The sequence below is a fragment of the Bicyclus anynana genome, chromosome 10 (genome assembly GCF_947172395.1).
Source record: "Bicyclus anynana chromosome 10, ilBicAnyn1.1, whole genome shotgun sequence".
Lineage (NCBI taxonomy): Eukaryota > Metazoa > Arthropoda > Insecta > Lepidoptera > Nymphalidae > Bicyclus > Bicyclus anynana.
Genome location: NC_069092.1, coordinates 6891829 through 6912662, shown reverse-complemented (window position 1 = coordinate 6912662; position 20834 = coordinate 6891829). Strand labels below are relative to the sequence as shown.

At 37.8% G+C, this 20834-nt stretch overlaps 2 protein-coding genes across 3 annotated transcripts in view; one reads left to right on the top strand and one right to left on the bottom strand.

Annotated features, from left to right (window-relative positions):
• LOC112043642 (uncharacterized) overlaps positions 1–13030 on the top strand; it is a 35017-nt gene extending 21987 nt beyond the window's left edge. Inside the window, exons 2-5 of the mRNA XM_024079150.2 lie at positions 4407–5864; positions 6513–6697; positions 8291–8505; positions 9055–13030. Coding sequence (XP_023934918.1) covers positions 4407–5864; positions 6513–6697; positions 8291–8505; positions 9055–9277 — 2081 coding nt within the window. The 3' untranslated portion in view covers positions 9278–13030. The remainder of the gene's footprint in view (positions 1–4406; positions 5865–6512; positions 6698–8290; positions 8506–9054) is intronic.
• A 29-nt stretch (positions 13031–13059) lies between these two features.
• The window catches only part of LOC112043643 (sex determination protein fruitless), a 127391-nt gene continuing 119616 nt past the window's right edge, over positions 13060–20834 (bottom strand). The window contains exon 9 of one of the 2 annotated variants that reach the window (XM_052883865.1): positions 13060–15265. In XM_052883865.1, the coding sequence (XP_052739825.1) occupies positions 15027–15265 (239 nt within the window). In that variant the 3' untranslated portion in view covers positions 13060–15026. Of the gene's footprint in view, positions 15266–16342; positions 19851–20834 lie in introns of those variants that run through there. The other variant, XM_024079152.2, reaches the window with a different exon arrangement.

The following is a 20834-nucleotide window of genomic DNA, read 5'->3' as shown; positions in this document are numbered from 1 at the left end:
AATCTGCGTTCTGCTAAAACATTGCGGTAAAGTTACTGTAATTAATGCCTGCTCCTTCGACAAATATGGATCTACTCTACAGCAAAAGAAGTCGAAAAATGTAAGTGTATGCAAGTTTGCTACAGAATACCTACTGTAAATTAATACTTCTATGTGGTGCGTGCTTGCAGACATGACGATAAAGATAGCGTCTGCAGTTATATTTATCTTTCATGAAATTACTCATAATAATTTAATGATCATCTTTTCCATCTACGAGTCAACATAATAAATTACGTAAAAGTATAGTGATTTCATATTAAATTAAGAAATAATAGCTTACCGCGTCATCTACTCAAATAAGTAGGTAAACATTTTTTTGTATAGTAGAGACATGGTACGAGTAGCTTCATTGCCGTAGTCCATATAATATGTACTTATATCAAACGTATGACGTATGTGTCTATCATAAGCCGATGGACTTCCACTGCAGGACAAGCATTTTGGAAGGTCAAATACCACGATCCTGAGTCGCCTGCATCCAACGACTCCCTGCGATTCGCTTGATGTCGTCAGTCCACTGTAGGTTGAACAGGTTGGCCCGCTTAGTGACTAAGCCTTCTTATGAGGCTCATAGTTTGAAGAGGCGATAGGCTGGGAGGCTTTGACCGTGGTTAGTTACCACCCTATCGGCAAAGACGTATCGCCAAGCGTTACGTTAGCTTTCCGGTATACGATGACGTGGAAACCGAAATATTACCTATACGATTTTCCATTTTAGATTGCATCACTTTCCGGTGCGACACCGGAAAGCGCCTGTTCAATCCAACTCCTTGGGATCCGTCGTCGTCTTTTTTTATTCTTTACAAGTTACTTTGACTACAATTTCACCTGATGGTAAGTGATGCAATCTAAGATATAAAATCGTATAGGTAATATTTCGGTTTCCACGACATCCTACCGAAAAGCTAACGTACGTCTTTGCCGGTAGGGTGGTAACTAACCACGGTCGAAGCCTCCCAGCTTATCGCCTCTTCGAACTATTGTCACTTCAACTTTGCCACACCTTAGCTACTCGTATCTAGTCGGTGACTTTGTTTCTTCTGCGGGAAAAACTCCATCGCTACATTGCCCGCTTAGTGATTAAGCCTTCTTATGAGGCTCATAGTGTCTAACGTTCTAACTATCCCAACATAATCCGGCATAGAGAATATGTACCTACCTAGGTACACAGGTGATTATGTAGTGCGTGAGCTCGTAAGCCGTGACCGACAGCAGTGCCTATGCACCGAGTTATCTCGTGCAATAAGCATCGTGTCTGTAATTGTACCCGCGCGGGTTTTATTTATGCGTATAATGTTACGAAAAAAATACCAATATTGCTTAAAACTGGTGTATTGCAGAATCGATTTGAAAGGTTCTTCGTTATAACGCGTTTTGGGCGTACCAACTAACCTATACCAATATGATTTAGTTCATCTGAAATTTCGTTTTTCACAAACCATGATTTTGCCGGAATTAAAAGTAGGATACATATGTCCTGCTTCAATCGTCGGTCCGTTTATTACTGTACCAAAATTCAACTATATCGGTTCAGCGGTTAAACCGTAAAAAGGTCCTGCTAACAATAACAACAAGACAGAAAGACTTGCATTTTTAACAAAAAGGACCTATTATGGATTGTAACCTTGCTTTATATACTTAAAAGCTAACAATGAAATATAGAAAAATAATTCATTATTGTTTTTCATTGTGCAACAATAGCTTTTCATCTCGGAGTAATAGTAGGTAGGTATTTTTAATACCGAGGCTAGGCGAGAAGCTCAATAGAAACAGAGTGTTAAGCGCCCAGTTTTCACTACGATTGCGTAAAAGATAGATACAATAAGAATGTAAATTAGTTTTAGACTTTTTTCAATGTCTACCGAAAAATCTTTGACGGTCTATGTGGCGCAGTGAATTTCCAAAACTCCGTTTTAGGTTAGGTCCTGGGTTCGATCACCGACTCGGCTGTTTGAGGTTTTCATAATTGGTCCAGGTCAGGCAAAGACGTACCGCCAAGCGAATTAGCGATCCGGTGCGATGTCGTGTAGAAACCGATTTTCATCCTGCTCCTAACATGTTAGCCCGCTTCCATTTTAGATTGCATCATCACTTACCATCCGGTGAGATTGTAGTCAAGGGCTAACAAGTGAATAAAAAAAATCCTCTTTCTTTAATTCTCATTATTATTTTTCGGAGCTAGCCCATAGCTCTGCAACTCATCTTTACTGGAAACAAACGCGCTTCCGAAATCCAGGCTCCGTTCTACCTTATTTTATTACCTATATATTATCTACGTACCAAGGTAGGTACGTAAACCTTCCATAAATCACTGCATTTTTTTAATATACCTATAGGTGGTTCCGCAAGTATCACGCAGCTCTGTGTCGCAAATTACACTAATTGCAATCGATCCATGAGACTGCTACTGAGTCATGAACTTATGGTTGATTGTACAGACTGATCACCTTTGATTGCCATGCGAGTCGTTATAGTTCGTCACGACTATCTGACGTTTGAACTTCAAAATACCGGTCCAAGAGACCGGACACACCTACTTGCCTACTTCAATTTGACCGGATATTACTTAGTAGATTATCTAATTCAAATTTTTTATTTTCTCACGATTGTGATTCCCCTGTAAGTACCTTTACTTAGTGAAAATATAAAAAAGCTACAAGAGTTAATATGTTAATAGGTAAGCAGTTATTGTTTATTACGACTGTTAAGGTATAATATGATTTGTTACGAGGATTTTTTCATCGGAATCTTATTCAGATCAAGTGAAGTTCTCCAGTTTCCTACATAAGTAGGTATCTACTACAAATTGAGTTATTATAACGCAGACATTTTCTTAGCAATCACTCACGAACAGATGATTTTTTAACAATGATTATGTACACCAATGTCAGCCACTGACGATCAAGTAATCTCTCATGACTGCAGCGCTAACGGCTTGACAGCCGATAAAACTGATCGATAACATCATGCCAGGCATGTGAGATTACTTGATCGTCAGTGGCTGACATAAGGCGCCTGCTCAACGTTTGTCTAAAGTACCTTTCTAGTATTACAACCAAAGTAATACCGTCATCATAAAATAGAACATCAATAATCACACGTTTTGTATAGGTAAATCGCTTTTGATATAAAATAAGTAGGTAACGGTAGGTATATAATGGAAATACCTATATAGATTACTTACTCGTCTATATAGATTACTTGATCGTCAGTGGCTGACTTAAGGCGCCTGCTTAACGCTTGTCTAAAGTACCTTTCTAGTATTACAACCAAAGTAATACCGTCATCATAAAATAGAACATCAATAATCACACGTTTTGTACAGGTAAATCGCTTTTGATATAGGTAAAATAAGTAGGTAACGGTAGGTATATAATGGAAATACATACCTAATAAGCATATGGCATTGAAAACACAATCCGGGTAACTTAACGTGTAAGTTTTTTGTTTTATCTAGGTTCAGTTACAATTAAGAGAAACTTTAGCTGACGCGATGATTGATATATCTACTCCGGTCGGGCGACTTATTTTAAAAATATAATAACATTCGTTAGACCTTGAAAACGCGATTAACGAACAAATGCTTTCAATTCCGCCATTCACAAAAATGGTGATTATTTCTGTACGGATCTGATTGCCTGTCGGGGCCGGATTTTGAGCAAAAAGTTCCGTCAAGTGCGAGGTAGACTTTGACCGAGGTCTTTGACTAGGTCCTATCAACACTTTGACCACTAAAAATAATCGAAAATAAGAACTTATAATTTTATGTCTAACGCTCTCGCACGCGAGGTTCTACGTGAAATTGAGTTTTCCAGAAACCCTGCGGCTATCAAGAATTTTTCCTATACGATAGGTATATATCCTATTCCTATACGAGTAATTTGTTCAATAACCTCACATATATTCCGGTGTAAGTGTCATAGAAATCGGATCAGCCGTTCCTGAGATAAGCCCAAACAACATTTTATAAAGTTCGTTCGTGTGTTACTATTGTGTACCATCATAAAAACCGCTTTAAACACTTCAGGTTTATTGATGTATTGATAAGTTTAAAGTGTAGCGATTTTGACGGCCGCGTGGCGCAGTGGGTAGTCACCCTGCTTTCTGCATCCACGGTCGTGGGTTCGATTCCCACAACTGGAAAATATTTGTGTGATGAGCATGGGTGTTTTCCAGTGTCTGTGTGTATTTATAAATTATAGAAGTATTTATATGTACTTAGTATATAAATGTATGTGAATATTATAATATCAACTATCTTAGTACCCATAACACAAGCTACTCTGTATGCTTACTTTGGGGCTAGATAGTGATGTGTATAGTTTAAGTATATTTAAGTATATTTAGTTAATTATTTGTTTCAGTTCTGCCGGCCATTGTGACAACAATAACAATATCATCAAACGGTAATAGCCCGGAAAGAAAAATGTTAGGTGGCATGGTGATTGATGCACAAAGAAAACCATTGACAGATTCCTCAAAACCAGAAGTAATTGTCAGTAGGAGAAAATTGAAAGATAACTCGTCAATATTGGGGATTAATGAAAGATATAGAAGACTTATTCCTTACATGACATTTTACTATGCTAATGATTTGGTAACGCCTACAACAGAAGCTCAGAATACTAAAAACATCGAAGTGGAGAAGGCAGAAATAATTGAAGCAGGATCTATGAGACCACATGATCGTGAACCGAGAGTAATATACACATCTCAGTCACTCAAAAATATTCCAAGGTATCATGGAAATAGATTAACTCCTATTAATATAGCATCTTCTTATCCCACTAAATTATATTACAAAGATGTACCGGCTCCAAATCATAACTCCCCGAAAAATCCTGGTTACCATGCATTACCAGGATATTCACAAGGCGGTTTAAACAATCGGGAGATTGTATTTGACAGATATGTTCCATCACAAATTAAAGCTCCAAGTACACCATTTACGTCTACTAGAAAACCGTATTTGGAGTTCCACGAAAACGCTGAACACTCAAATTTTCAGTATTATTCACCAGAGCAGGTCGAATCCCAAAGATATAAACTAGTACCTTACGAGCAAACTCCACCAGTGAATGTGATTACAGCAAATAAACTTCATAGCCAACCGGCAATTGTGTCTAAGGATCCTATCTATATAAGACCTAGACCAAATATTCACCCACAACATCTTGTAGTATACGATAATTCATATACACAACAGTTAAAGATAAGAAAGCCACCTGTAACAGTTTCCGAAGTTTATTATGAAAGAAGACCTGCATCAGTTCCCGTGCAACCAATTATCGAAAAGGGTTTTAAGCCGATTGTGAATTCGCACATATTAACGACTGAAGCACCTGTATATTATAAATCAACATCAAAGCCTTTCCTAAATGTAATTAAAGAACAAAACCAAGATTTACCGATAGTTGAACCACAGACACTTGCACCCGATGAAAACAAATACAGGCAGGAGTATGTTATTGAACCAGTTTATACAAGTGCAAAGCCAATACAGTATGCATCACCTGATTCAGTTTCACTGGCAGAGTTATTAAATTCTCTACAGATTAATAAATCCATTCCGAAGCCGATTACAAGAGAAAATATCGGCGCTTCAATAAGGACTTTACTACAAGTACTGAGCACTTTAAATGCACAATCTCAACAGAATGAAGTCGAGGCAACTGTTCTCAGTTCTCCGAAGCCATTCGAAGCCCCTGAAGTGTTATTACAATCAACTCCTGCACCCTTAGTTACGACAACTCCTAAACAGTCTGATTTTCATGAAGAACCTTATCTTGCCCCTATACATACTCCGTCACAACACTTGGATGGTAAATATAAACTTATTTGATTAGTTACTTAGTTTGGTTTTATACATTTACAGGACATACTTAGGTAACGTTATGTACCTATAATGATTTGTTAAACTGTGTAAACCATATCTACCTACTGCTGAATAAATTATGAATATTACAAACTATAAGAAAAATTGTCACCGAATACTGGAATCGAACCCATGTCTCTTTGGCTAACGGCAACACGCTTTTCCACTTAGACACTGCTCAATAGCCGGCATTTTTTAATATCCACACTATTATGTGGAAATAAGTAGGTATGTCTGTTAAATTTTCACGGCAAAACCAAATCGGTTGAGCGTATCACCGAGTAGGTAGGTATCTGATGTATTTTAAGAGATAAATTTCAACTTGGAACAGAACATTGACAACCTTTAGGCACAGTAGATTAGGTATCCCGGGAAAATCCACGTTTCTCGTGGGATTAGTGAACCAAACGAATTTTACGCAAACAGAGTTGCAGGCGTCTGCTACTTATGTACCTATACAGGTACGCTACTTTGTAGTACAACGTACACACGGTCAAGTCTTGCTTGACGATGTGTGGCGGGATTTATAGACAAGTTTATAAAAAGAAAGCAGTGGTTGTCCATGTTAACTAATGTCCTAACCTTTTACTTATAGAATATCCAAGTGGTGGTGGCAGCACACAACGGTTTCCTCTCCCTGTGACGTCGGACAATGAGGGCGGTACTCCCGGCCGACCTGATGTGGACTATCCTATACTGACAGTAATTCCGCAGACGAGTTTTGATTGTAAAACACAGCGCTACAAGGGATTCTTTGCTGATACAGAAACTAGATGTCAAGTAAGTGATTTAACGTATGAGAACTATTAGCGTAGAGGCGCAACGTAGCGCCAGTCACACATGGTCAAGTATACTGTCAAGTCTGTAGTGCGCTTAAGAATGTGGGCAATGAAAAAATAAAGAAATCCATACTTCGATATTTTTGTCATTGCCTATACCTATCTTCTAAGCTAAGAGCATTGCAGACTTGACCGTGTGTGGCTAGCGTTAGCGGTAATACAGGAGACGTGCCTATGTATGACAGCTCAAATCTCAGAGGGTTTATTAAGTAGGTAGGTTTTTGGGATGAATACCAAAATTTCAACTGAGACAACTTGATATTTTTGGAACCTTTTAAAGATATTTAGGTACCTACATACACAAGTTACTAAATTCAGATATATTAGGTTTAACATATGTAGGCCTATAGGTACTAGGTATAGGTAAGTAGATATATATATAGATACCTACCTATAAAGGTTTGTATTGGCTAAACGGAGGCTAAAGAACTAGGCTAAATTATTTACATACTTGTTTCTCTTTTTATAACGTTTACTTTTTATGGTACCTAGGTAGGTAGATAAGAAAGTTTTTCAACTGATGTTAAATTTAAATTAACTGCTGGTGAAATATACAGGAAGAAAATTTTTTTAGTGCGGATATTTTTATATTTTGTACATAAACAAAATTTAATGATCACGTATTTTTTCTTTTTTTTTTTAACTCAAAAATAACAAAATTATCGTTAGCTAAAGTTATTTACTTTTGAACAGAATTTTAGGGTCACCCTATTGTGCGTTTATTTTATTTTCGTTTGATACCTAAAGAACGTCACCAGATCACTTTTAAGCTGAATATATCTTGTTTAGTAATAATATGTACATTATTTTGTTATTTTAGAGACATAAATTAAAAAAAAAAATTACATAAAATGTATCGAACTGTTTGTAGATTTATATTCTATTAATGATACAGAACCACGAAAAAAAATATCCGCACTAAAGACCGAATCACCCTGTATATAGCAACAGGATGTAGGTACATAGTGCATACTTAGAAAAATACCTTTAACAGGTGCATTGCGGTAAAATACTTAAGGTAAGATCTTAGGTAGATTATCATCATCATCACTTACTATTAGGTGAGATTGTAGTCAAAGGCTAACTTGTAAAGAATAAATAAATAAAAAAAAGATAACTACCTGCCACGCAAGCAGCTACGATATCAAAATAAAAATGTTATAGCGTTGCATTCGTCACGTGTTTTAAACGGTGAAAAAAAAACATCGTGAGGAAATCTGCATACCTACCAGAGAATTTTCTTAATTCTCTGCGTGTGTGAAGTCTTCCAATCCACATTGGGCCAGCATGGTGGACTATTGGCCTAACGCCTGTCATTCTGAGACTTAAGCTCAGCAGTGAGCCGAATATGGGTTGATAATGATGATAGATTTACCTCGTAGGTACTAGTCGATAGACTAATCCAAACTTCGAGTTCGCTTTGAAAACGAGGCTTATGGTTCGTCGTATAGCAACTGTCGGAGTGGACTCGAAGTTTGGCGCAAGGTACCTAGACCTAGGTACCAACTACTAATCTGTTAAATGTTTTTTTCAGGTATGGCATTATTGTGACTTGAACGGTGGTCAAGCTTCGTTCCTGTGTCCTAACGGCACGATATTCTCTCAAGCGGGTCTGACTTGCGACTGGTGGTTCAACGTCCGATGCGCCTCCACCACGCAACTCTACGTCTTGAATGAGAGTCTTTACAAGTACATTTTACCTCACTCACCCAAGTTTCCTGAAGACTACAGTGGGCCACTGGTTGACAAGTAAGCTTTGCGTTTAGATATAATAAAGTTAACTATTGCACGAGCAGGACTTTTTTCGTCGTAATTCTCATGTGCGAGGGTCGTGACCTCCATCTCTGTTCTTGGATGGATTGGAGGATGAGGAGTAATGCCATCTTGTTCTATCTCCGGCTATTCGGAGTGCATTCTAGACAGTGGACTTGATTGTAATACGTAACTGCATCGGGCTGCGCCCCCGCGTCTTTTTCCTTCCACCTTGCCAGTAGTAAATAACTAATTTTTCTAGATTATATTAGTGTGAAGTCTGATAATCCGCATTGGGCCAGCGTGGTGGACTATTGACCTAACCCCTCTCATTCTGAGAGGAGACTTGAGCTCAGCAATGAGCTGAATATGGGTTGATAATGATGATGAGTGGTCGTCGTAGTAGGTAATTCACGATGTCCCCACTTGGGAAGTTGGTGGTGCTGGTCACTTCCGTGCCTCAAAGGTACATAACTTTCATTAGGTAGATAGATACTTACTTTACGAGTACAACTAGATATTAATTAGTTTTTATTATTTTAACAGATACCTGACCTTGAAGTTCAAAGAAATGGAGGAGCAGTTTAAAAAGAATAAAAACAAAAAGGTGGCGTCCGATAAAGCGGACTCCGATGAATCTGACGAAACGGACAACTCTACTGAAGAGACCGCCAGCGAAGAAGCTACGGAACCTTCTGTACACCAAGCAAATGTAGTTGTTGAATCACCAGGCAGTAGTGGCAATGTGCAAAGGCTACAGGACGAGTAAAGAATTGTTCTAATTGGAATATGACACTGGACTAACAGTGGAATTCAAAGACGTTGTAGGGGCACCCCTAGCTGATCATTCACCCGCTGTATCAAATTCTCACACAATCAAGGTTAATGTCGACACTCAGTGGCTGAATGATCACTGGGGATCCCTGGGGATGCCCTAACAACGTCTATGAATTCCACTGTCAGTGTTAACTGTAAATATCTAGTAGGTACGGCTATTCTTGTAAAGATGTTTTTAAAATTCGCCATTTTGAGTTTTTTATTCGAATTAATCTCTTTCTACTTTAAAGTAGTAGGTATGTTAGAGATATAGGTAGTCTTCTTCTTCTTTCTTCTGGGCCGCACTTAGCTATGTGATTGGCCGTTGTGCGTATATAGGTAGTCGAATTGGAAGCTGACGCTGTCGATTTTTAAAAATATCGTTCCTAAAACATACAAACAGCCGAACGTAGAACCTCCTCCTTTTTGTAAGTCGGTTAAAAATGCGCTATATAGTATCCGTGCCTCGGAGAGCATGTCAGTCCCAGTTATTATCATAAACATAGTCGTCATCAACCCATATTCGGCTCACTGCTGAGCTCGAGTCTCTTCTCAGAGTGGTTAGGCCAATAGTCCACCACGCTGGCCCAATGCGGATTGGCAGACTTCACACACGCAGAGAATTAAGAAATTCTCTGGTATGCAGGTTTCCTCACGATGTTTTCCTTCACCGATTGAGACACGTGATATTTAATTTCTTAAAATGCACACAACATTAACTGAAAAGTTGGAGGTGCATGCCCCGGACCGGATTCGAACCCACACCCTCCGGGTTCGGAGGCAGAGGTCATATCCACTGGGCTATCACGGCTCATAAACATAGTAGTCGTCACAAATTCAAACCGTATCACACTAGGTGTCTAAGCACCTTATCACCTCTCCTGAGGTCTGGTCCTTTTAAAATAGGCTGTTATTGATAACCAAATTCAATTATCTATGGTGATAAGCTCGGATCATCTTCAAATCATCATCATTATCAGCCGATAGACGTCCACTGCTGGACATAGGCCTCTTGGAGACTTCTAAACATTTGGTCTCGGGCCATCAGAATCCAGCGGCTCCCTGCAACCCGCTTGATGTCCTCGGTCCATCTAGTGGGAGGTCGACCAACACTGCCTTACCGGTCCGTGGTCGCCATTCCAGCACCTTGGAACCCCAACGTTCATCGGGTCTTCGAACTAAGATCATACTGTACCTAGGTACTTACTATTCCTGGTGATACTTCAACTTATAGAATCTTTATATAGATCGATCTTAATCTAAAACGGTACCAAAACAGTAAAGTGTTGTTTCACCACGAAACATTTTCAAGAACGTTTCTTGTAGAAATTGAAGCGATACAAAAATAATAATGAATATTTTTGTAATAATAAATTATATTAGGTAGGTAAGTACGCTATTATTTTAGCATTAACAAAATTATTTTTTACGCCTTTCATGTAAATATGTATACAATAGAAATATTAGTTGCAGATAAGTATTGAGGAAATAAGTCATTTGTGATACCAAGTGTAATATACTATCATTGCTTGAGAAGTTTACTTATAAGTTAGGTATTAAGTATTTATGTGTGATGAGTATTAACTTATGTTTATTGTTTGCGGTTGTGAATTTAAACAAGAGTAATACGATGAGTCCCTTATACCTGTTATTTGATGCTGATATACTGAGATGCAAAATTATCCGCCCACTTTAATATACTTGCGTCATAATAAAGAGGGCAGATAATTATTGTGCCTTTGAGTATATAAATAGAGTAGTAGCCTAAGTTAAGTTTTTATATTATGGAAATTAAACTTGCCATACTTAGCCATGTTTAATCCATAGGTAGTGGATATAAAAACAAAAATTTAATAATTATGTACTTAAAACTAGCGGACGACCGCGACTTTGTCCGCGTGGAAAACCTTGATTACCATAAAGAGGTTTTAGTGAGTCAACCTTAACAGAAAATCCTAAACTATCGCTGACTTTTTTTACAACTTTTAAAGAGGAACCATTCCGCCATATATGATTATTGCGTAACTACGCACTAACTACCTAACGCAGCACTTTTACGCAGCGAACGGAACGCAAATTCTCAAAAGGAATGCTTTTCCACATTTTTTACCAATGCTCCGCTCACATCGTAGCTGATAAAATCTATAACCGTCTTCGCTAAATGGACTATCCCAAAGAGTTATTCGAAGTGATAACTTCATATGGGACGATAAACTGCTTCGTAACGTAACGCGTTACGGCGCCACTCTGTCTGGCTTCACTTTCTCTCACGCATACGGCAGCAGGTTTCAGTTATCATTTGTGTGAAGCATACAGACACATTTTTATTCAAATCGAAGCACTAGGTTTTGAGATAGAGATTATAGTGTTCAACCAAATTAACAAACTTTTCACAGCTTCAATATTTGTATAGATATAATTTTGCCGATGTGTGCCCTTAACCATATTGTCTTGTAGATATTTGTCATTCATTGTGTAACTTATTTGAGATGCTATTTGATCTCTAGTTTTAAAGTTGCGTTGTTTAAGTAGTACTTATTGTTTGTGTGGTTGAACTTAGTTGATATTTTGCCGATGATATCTAATATATGAAGATACTTACCACTATATGCTAAGTAGGTAGGTATATTTTAAAAATCACGCACTAGTCGCAAAGACTGTAAGGCCTAGTTCGGACTACTTTAGTAACTTAGTCGGGTACGAACGATTTTTGGGCGGTAAATCCATGTTCGTCCTTACCTTACCAGCCGATAGACGTCCACTGCTGAACAATGGCCTCTCGTTGCCACTTCAGCTTCGCGACTCGCTCGCTATGTCAGTGACTTTGGTTCGTCTGCGAATCTCCTCATTCCTGATTCGATCACGCAGAGAAACTCCAAGCATAGCTCGCTCCATCGCCCGCTGAGTGCCTTTGAAACATTGTTCGTACTCGACTAAAGTAGTCCGAACAAGGCGTAAGGGCCAGAAGTAAATTAACTTAATACTCAGTGATTAATACCATGATGCTTCCTAGACAATAATGTATGATGTATATTATTGATTAAACAATAGTGTAAGTATTTTCCAACTTTGCATACCTACTAGAAAATTCTGCCGTTACCTTTACGGCAGAATGTGATAAAATACTTACTATCCGACAAATTAGATACATAAGTGTAGTTTTGTGTTTTTAATTTAAGTTTTTTTAATTGGGTACCTAAGTAAAATTATTTAGGTTATGTTATCTTAATTCAATATGATTTAGTGATACATACAAGCAACAGATTTTTAGTAATACAAAACGATGGATGTCGTGAATTGTACCTAAATACACAAATATCTAAACTAAAATTATTAATCCAAAAAATAGTGATTATTTCTGATTTCACAACTGAATCTTTGAAAATTAATTAATTTAGTTATTTGTGAATATTTCAATAATTTTGTTCGGTTTTGTTAAAAATCGATTGTGAAATTATTTAGTTTTACTTGTACTATTAGGTATATTGTATTGTGATTTTACCTACCCATATTTTTTAATGTATAAATTTTTGTAGCTACCGTTAATTGTGATACATTTTAACCCAAGAATGACTATTATCAAATTATGCGTGCAATGTTTTATGTAAGCTTTTATTTTTTTACTCACCATAATATTTAAATTTAATTATGATTATGTGCTTACTTTATTATGTGTCTTATTTGTGCAATAAATTATTTAATATTCTACAGCTCGTTTGAAATAATAAAACTCTATTTAATTTCTTACATTTAATAAAGTTATGTACAACATAAATGCAATTACGTAATGTGTCTACATCACTAACACCGCTGAACATATATCAAGCCTGCGTCAGAATAATTTGAACGAACGAACAAGTAGATAGAACAGTTATAATAATAAAAAAAAATATCACAAAATTAAATGAGTAGGTAACTATATTTTTTATGACACCCGATAGAGGCGATTATGTAAGGACCTATATCTCGTAATTATTGAATATCATAAATTGAGAGATTTGGAAATTCATATTTACATTAAATATTTCAATATTACATTTATACTAAGCACGATAATTTACACAATATATTTTGACTATACATACCTATTCGAACGACATTGGACCTTTATAAGCTAGTACCTAGACACTTAATATAATGCAAATTTTGCTGATAATATTTTTACAAAAATATAATTTAGGAATAAAACAATATACTTCAATATTGATAAAATGGCTCAATATTTATTTGAGTGTTGAAATTTATTTAATTTTGAACACGAAATTTAGAGCCAAGATTTTACAATAATGTTTAGGTAATTTTGATTTACAATTTATATGTACAGATCACGTCTTCATCTCTTTCCCGATCACAAGCTGTTGCCGTTTCAGTCTTTCGCGTTACGTCTCCTTCAAGTTATACTAAATACAATTAATTACATTTTATGCAACAAAACATTTAATGTAACCTAAAATAAACAACTCGTTGTGTATATTAATTAAAACGTTAAATTATTTTTTTTCCAAATTTACAAGTTATTTGGTACTGCTTACGACAAAGAATATTTGGCAATATTTTGTGTTTCAAAGAATGTGTTAGGAAAATGTAATTCGGATATACCGTTAGAAGCCTATAAACAAGTCGTATTAGCCTATTCACAGATATTAATACTGAATGTGAAATATTAATTATAAACGCTATAATATAAGAGCGCAACATTAAAAACTCGCCGTTAGTCGGCGCAAGTTACCTTTGACAATATCCAAATATCCCGGTTCACGATAAATTTTACCCTGTTAGTGACAACATTTACCATACACTATAGAACAATAAATATGGCACAAAAACGTGCGGTAAATTAATTATTATCTACATACACGAAGATAATTATATATCGTGTCAATATAATGACTTACTTCAATTAACAAAGACTTCTATGTATACTATCAGTCCGGCTAAAATTAAAACAAATCGGTTTCAATTTTAAATCGCCTCGGTTGAGGCTCATCGTCGTCGATGAACAATAAAATAAAGCCACAGATAATTATTATCTGCCGTGCCATGAAATTACACTATTCTCGTATCTGCAGACAGTGTTTTAATAACAGCCATAAATGAGGGTATATCGAACATGTTTATAAATACTCTCATTTAAATATTTTTTTCAAACCTTGAGAAATGTAATTCCAACTGTTTCTAGTAAATTGTTGGCTAAAAATTGCGATTTCTCAAAAGTGTTTTAGGGTTCCGTGTAATTATGTAATTTAGCATATGTATATTAAAATAGTCGACAAAGTCTTAACTCATCACTCTTAAGAAATAAACTCTCGACATGTAAAGTGGGGATGAATTGTTGAAGCAAACTTCTTTACGCACGCATGACTTGGTGAGTAAATGTTGAACGCGTTACGAAAAGTGTAATATGTGCAGAACTATGCGTGCTGCCATCTACATAAACAGCGTGTTATTTTAAATTACCAGTAGATGGCGTTTTTAGAGAACTTTGAAACAATCCATTTTTTGTACACTTTAAGATCCTTTTGCGATGTGGTTCATAGATGGCACTTTATTTTTTTTATTTTTAAAAGTTTTACTTCAGTCGTATGATCTAGGTGTTTGTCATGGCACGGCAGCGTTTAGCCGGTCTAGTAGTATCTGTAGAAGCGTTTGTCGCGGTGGGCGTCGCGGTCGGTGTCGTAGGGGTCGGGCGGCGTGCGCGACGCTCAGTGCTTGAGCAGCAGCGCGGCGTGCTTGAGGCGCAGGTGCGAGCGCAGCGTGTCGATGCGGCTGTAGGTGGCGGGGCAGTACGGGCACAGGGAGCGCTGCGCCGTGTGCGAGTGGAAGTGGTGCCAGCGGTTGGACACCTCCTTGCCGCACGACTTGCAGCGCCACAGCGCCGCGCTCTCCGCCGCCGCCACGAACATGCTGTGGTACGAGTACTGCGGCGCGGCGTGCGCGCGCTCTGCAACACGCCCGCGCGTCAAGCCCCGCCCACACCGCACACACATACGCTCTCTACACTCTAACCCCCCACAGATATTTTTCAACACCTATACAAAGACTAAGAGCTAGCGACCACCAGACATTTATCATTCTAAAAAAACTGAAAACACAACAGTTCGTGCTCCTACCATAGGTAAGTACGGTGGTTAATTTGCGAGGTAGCAGGTTTAAAGGATCCAGATAATCAACAGTCTAAGTATGAAGTGTATTTTTCGTCGGCATAATATGAGAAATTATACCACCTTCGCCAGACACTTGGCTTCGTGACAACCTTTCGCTAGAGACTTTGTTTTCGAAGGGTTGCCAGTTGCCACTATATTTTTCACTATTGACTGGCGACTATACCTATGATAGGAGCTAGAGCTGACGAACTTTCAGCTTTTATAAAATGACCGATTAATGTCTGGCTGTCGCTGGCTCTTAGTCTAAAAAGCCAAACTCGACGTGGAATGTTTATCAACAGACAAATTTAAAATTAGATTATAAACACAATAGTAAATCATTTTACGCCCAGTAATAATTTTAATTAACTTGTTCCTAAATTAATGACAATAATTTGATTAATAGGGTTAAAACAATTAGATACAAATCGCATTTTTTTAAATTAGGTATAAAATAACATATATTTTCTACCTTCATCTTTAATTTGTTTGTTGATAAACATTCCACATCGAGTTTGACTTTATATAATAGATTCGAGTAATTTATGGGTTCGTTATAAACTGAATCGGGTTGAAAAATAATCCGGAGGACGACAAAATTAATTCTAACAATGAACATCTATAATGTTGCCACACTGAGGATATCGACGTGATGCATACACTAAACCTAAGGTAATCGGCGCACGGGTAGTCAGCAATACTTCGGTTGCGCAGCGCCGCTGCATGCAGCGTGCGCTCGCGAGGCATCAACTGGAAGCATTGCTGTGTACGCACGGCAAGTGCTCAGGCGATGAGGCCGTGCAGTATTGCGCCGGTACATACAATAATTTGCAAATGGGGTGGAGCGTGTAAAACGCAAACTGAAACTACACGGATTGTAACATACCACAATTTAATGTAAAAATTAGTAATAAATACAACAGATAAATGCAGGAGTTTGCAACATGTTAAAATTGCATTACATAACATCAAACAATGTGAAATAAAAATTGCATTAACTGCTTGCATAAAACAAAATTATTTAAATTAAACTTTAATGGAGGCATCAAACCAAGACATTTAAAATACTCATAAACAACAAATCGTTCATAAAATCTCATGTAAAAATATAACAAGACTGATAGACAGCTGTTAAGGTACACGATTTGACGCCCCCGACCCTATTAGTATAAAACTATTGTGATACACGACACTATAACAAATTGGCTAATGTTACAAAGAAGAAACAAAATAAAACATAACTAGACCATTGCTATCCTGAATAACCATAGAGCTCATCCTGCACTCCATTGATTCCGAATCGAATACGCCACGTCCCGTGACGTCATGGTAAATTTTAATAATATACAATAAATTGGAATACTCAATTAGATTGGCCAAATAAGTGACTAGGTCCTCAAGACCTCATTTTCATAAGACTAAATTTAGTAATTCGTTAACCTTATGTGTAAATTCCATATGGCATAAAGTTAGCTTTCATTAAGTTCGTTCGTGTGGTCACTGTACAATATTAAGTTGCAGACTTTCTGAAAGCTGAAAAGAGATCAAAGGGAGATATTTTCTGAGCCAAACGATGTGATACTCCAAAATATTTTGGCCAGACACTATCATAGTATCCTAACCTAAAATATCTAAAATAATATTCTATGTTACTAATCGATTTGCTATAGCAAATTCAATATTTAAAAATTGGTCTCGAGTGATAGTAATGTACAAAAATGCGTCCAAGCTTAGATGAAGCGACCGTTCCCGCCGCGGATAGCTATGATCTATTCCAACAACACTTAACTCGCGCGACAATAAATAATAAACAGTAACTATGACGATCGGCAGAGGTAAACAAGCTATCTTAATATTACCAGCTATAAAACCTGTACATCGCCGTAACCCAAACTGCGTTGCTACGAAGTAGAAATTAGGAATTCACTTATGTAAATACAAATTGGTAGTTACTTTCTTTCGAAAACATTAATTATTTTAAAATATCCTTTAGTTTGGTTACGTTATTAAATAACTAGTAATATTGCACTGAGTATGAAATGCCATCAAATAATAAGTGCCCACATTATTCGAAACGGTAGATATAAAAATCTCTAACTTTCTTAAAATTAAATATAAATCTTTGTGGAAGAAACGTTTGGTAGTTAAATATAACTTTATCGATAAAAGGAACGAAGGAGCGTAGTGCTTACATCAAGTGGGCCCCTATATTCAATAGACAAATTGTATAATCTAGGTACGAGTTATGACTATTTTTAAAAAATTGCACAAGTGGTTTGCACGTTCACAGCTAATAACAGCACTGATGCCACAACTTAGACAATGTGTGACGACCACGACACTGTTCGGCACAACTTAGACAATGTGTGACGACCACGACATTGTTCGGCACAACTTAGACAATGCGTGTCGTCCACGACACTGTTCGGCACAATTTAAACAATATGTGACGACCACGACACTGTTCGGCATAGCTTAGACAATGCGTGACGACCACGACACTGTTCGGTGCAACTTAGACAATGCGTGGAGACCACGACACTGTTCGATGCAACTTAGACAATGCGTGACGACCACAACACTGTTCGGTGCAACTTAGACAATGCGTGACGACCACGACACTGTTCGGTCGTCGGCTGGACCGTGCACGTGTCGCACTCCCGACTTCCGAGCGGCTTAACAATCTAGATACATTAGTAAGTTGAAGAGGTCCGAACAAAGTAATAAAATCTCGAGTGATACTGTAATCTCTAAGTGCGTACGTATCCCCGCCGGATGCGACCTCACGGATGCTAGATGCCTTACAAGTTACAACAATGCAAAGTAACTAATCATAAAACATTAATATTACAATAGGAGTCGAATCGTAGCGTGTTAACACTCTTGGTTCTAGCACCATTCCATTTTATCACATTTCAGTTACCGTACCACTCTAAAGTGTTTTAGCTAAAAATGTAACAATCTTAAATCTTAAATTGAAAAATACATACGTAAACGCTAGGTTAGTCCCAATTGTAGAATGCCAATATTAGTTACTAAATGCGCAACTCGACTCGTTCCTCCCTAGCCTAAAGTAATTGAGAGGTCTTGGACCTCCAGCACCGAGCGACTTACCACAACTAAACTACCAACGATAAAATAATAAAACACGTTAACATCTCAAGTATACTGCTAGTCGACACTCGACTCGACAAACGAAATCAATGTTACTATATCATGAATCAATAAAAACAAACAACACTAATAAATCATATTACATAGTTAGGTATATAAATATAAAATTATATTAAATCAGACAATAGAATATATCTAAGTATAAAAAAACAATCTCCGTAAATAGATCAACTAGTCTAGTATAAAAATCTTTTCGTATGTTTCCTTAGGCGCTATCCGTTAATACATCACAAATCCTTAATAATTATCCAGCTCGCAAAGGCCTCATGGAGTTACAAATGCATCTACACTGAGATTCAGTCAATATTTATATGTCGTTGACCGACGACAGATCACATCTCTTGCCATCCCCATCCTTCCGTTGTCGTTCCGCACCACCCACAGGATAATATAATAACATAAATATAATTAGCTACAGGAAACTCATAATTTCCTATCTAAAGAATAAATATAACAAGACGAGGCCCGTCGGGCCAATAGCCAGCATCACTTCGCGGTCGCACCGCTACTCGACGTAGTGTATATTTAAATAGCTTAGGAATTATATCGATACAATATAAAAAAATAATATGGTAATAAAATTAACATCATATTATTGCTTTTGCCCGTTCCCGTATAGCGATTGGTATAGAAAAAATTTGCTTACCTACTTACATACACTTCCGAGTCATCGTCGTGACATCGTCCGTTCAGTTCCCTACGCGGAATCGTACGAGGTCACTGGGGCAAGTCAAATGCACAACCGAGACAATACTAAAACGAGAGTCGAGAACTCAATTTAAGGCCCGCTTAAGTAATAGCACTTCAGCTTAATCCTAAATAGGAAATCGTTCGGCGTCCGTCACTCGGCGGCTGGCTGGGCGCGCGCTCACAGAGCGTCGAGGCCGAGCCAGTACATGGACAATCAGTCGAAGCTCGCGTCCAGGTGGTTGGCGAAGAGCGGCGCGTGCGGCACGTGCGGCGCGGGCGCGGCGTCGAACTTGCGCGTGTCGGGGTTGTAGGCGGGGTGCTTGAACTTGCAGTGCGTGCGCAGGTTGTCGGAGCGCGTGTACGTGGCGCGGCACAGCGGGCACTCGAACCGGCCCGGGAAGTGCACGTGGTAGTGGTTGCGGATGTGCGTCACCACCTTGCCGCACAGCTTGCAGCGGTGCAGGTTGAGCGCGCCCGCCACGCGCTCGAACGTCAGCCGCATGTGCCAGCCCTTCGAGCCTGCAACCACCAACCATGACCACCACGACCACCACGCCCACCTCGAGCGCGAGCCGCCGCCGCCCGCGCGAGGCGACCGACGACATTTATACTATAGATATGTTACGTGCCTACTGAACCACCGCACACATGCACAATTTTGTGTTTACTTACATTATATATTTGTGTATATTTAGTTTTTACACTTTCTGAACACACAACTCGACATAATAGACAATATTTAGGTATTATCTGGTATACGCGACTAAATGAAATTAAGACCATTAGGCGCCTCTGTTCGTCTCAGTTTCGACGCGTTAGTGACATATCTATAGTATAAAATTTTTGGAGGCGAGTTATAAAAATGGCCTACTTCGAGCTGTTCGTGTTTTACTTTTCTCTATTAAGGATGATGACAGTTTTTTGAATCTACTAAATATGTAAACGAGAAAGGTCACTCTCATCACGAAACATCGTGAACAGCTCGACGTACAAAGATGAAATTCAGCAGGGAGGTAGTTTATAGTAAGTAGAGTAAAGTAGTCCGATAAGAACAGATTTTACGACAGGGCCGTATTAAAGATGTCTAATTGCGGATGAAGTCGCAGGCGTCCGCTAGTTGTGTATATTACAAGTATGTTAATAAATTTTTCGGAATCAAAAAATTAATTTTATAAATATAGCAATACAGCAATTTTGTGGAAGTAACAGGATGACTGCGATTATTAAGTACTTTTAGAGATACAGGGATATATTTGCACACAAAAACGCTCCAACCTAAATAGTACGAAAGGATGACGTTGCCGATTCCTGAGATACATAGAAAATCATTTTTAATTGAATTACGTGAAAACATTTTTATTTATTTTGAAATTTTGAACCTTATTTTTTTTTACAAACCCGACAATCTTTGTATTTTATGTGTTAATACAGACCTTATTTTCCCGAATGTCTTATAAAAAAAAAATATATTCAAACCTAGTCATCATCCCCATTTTTTCCATT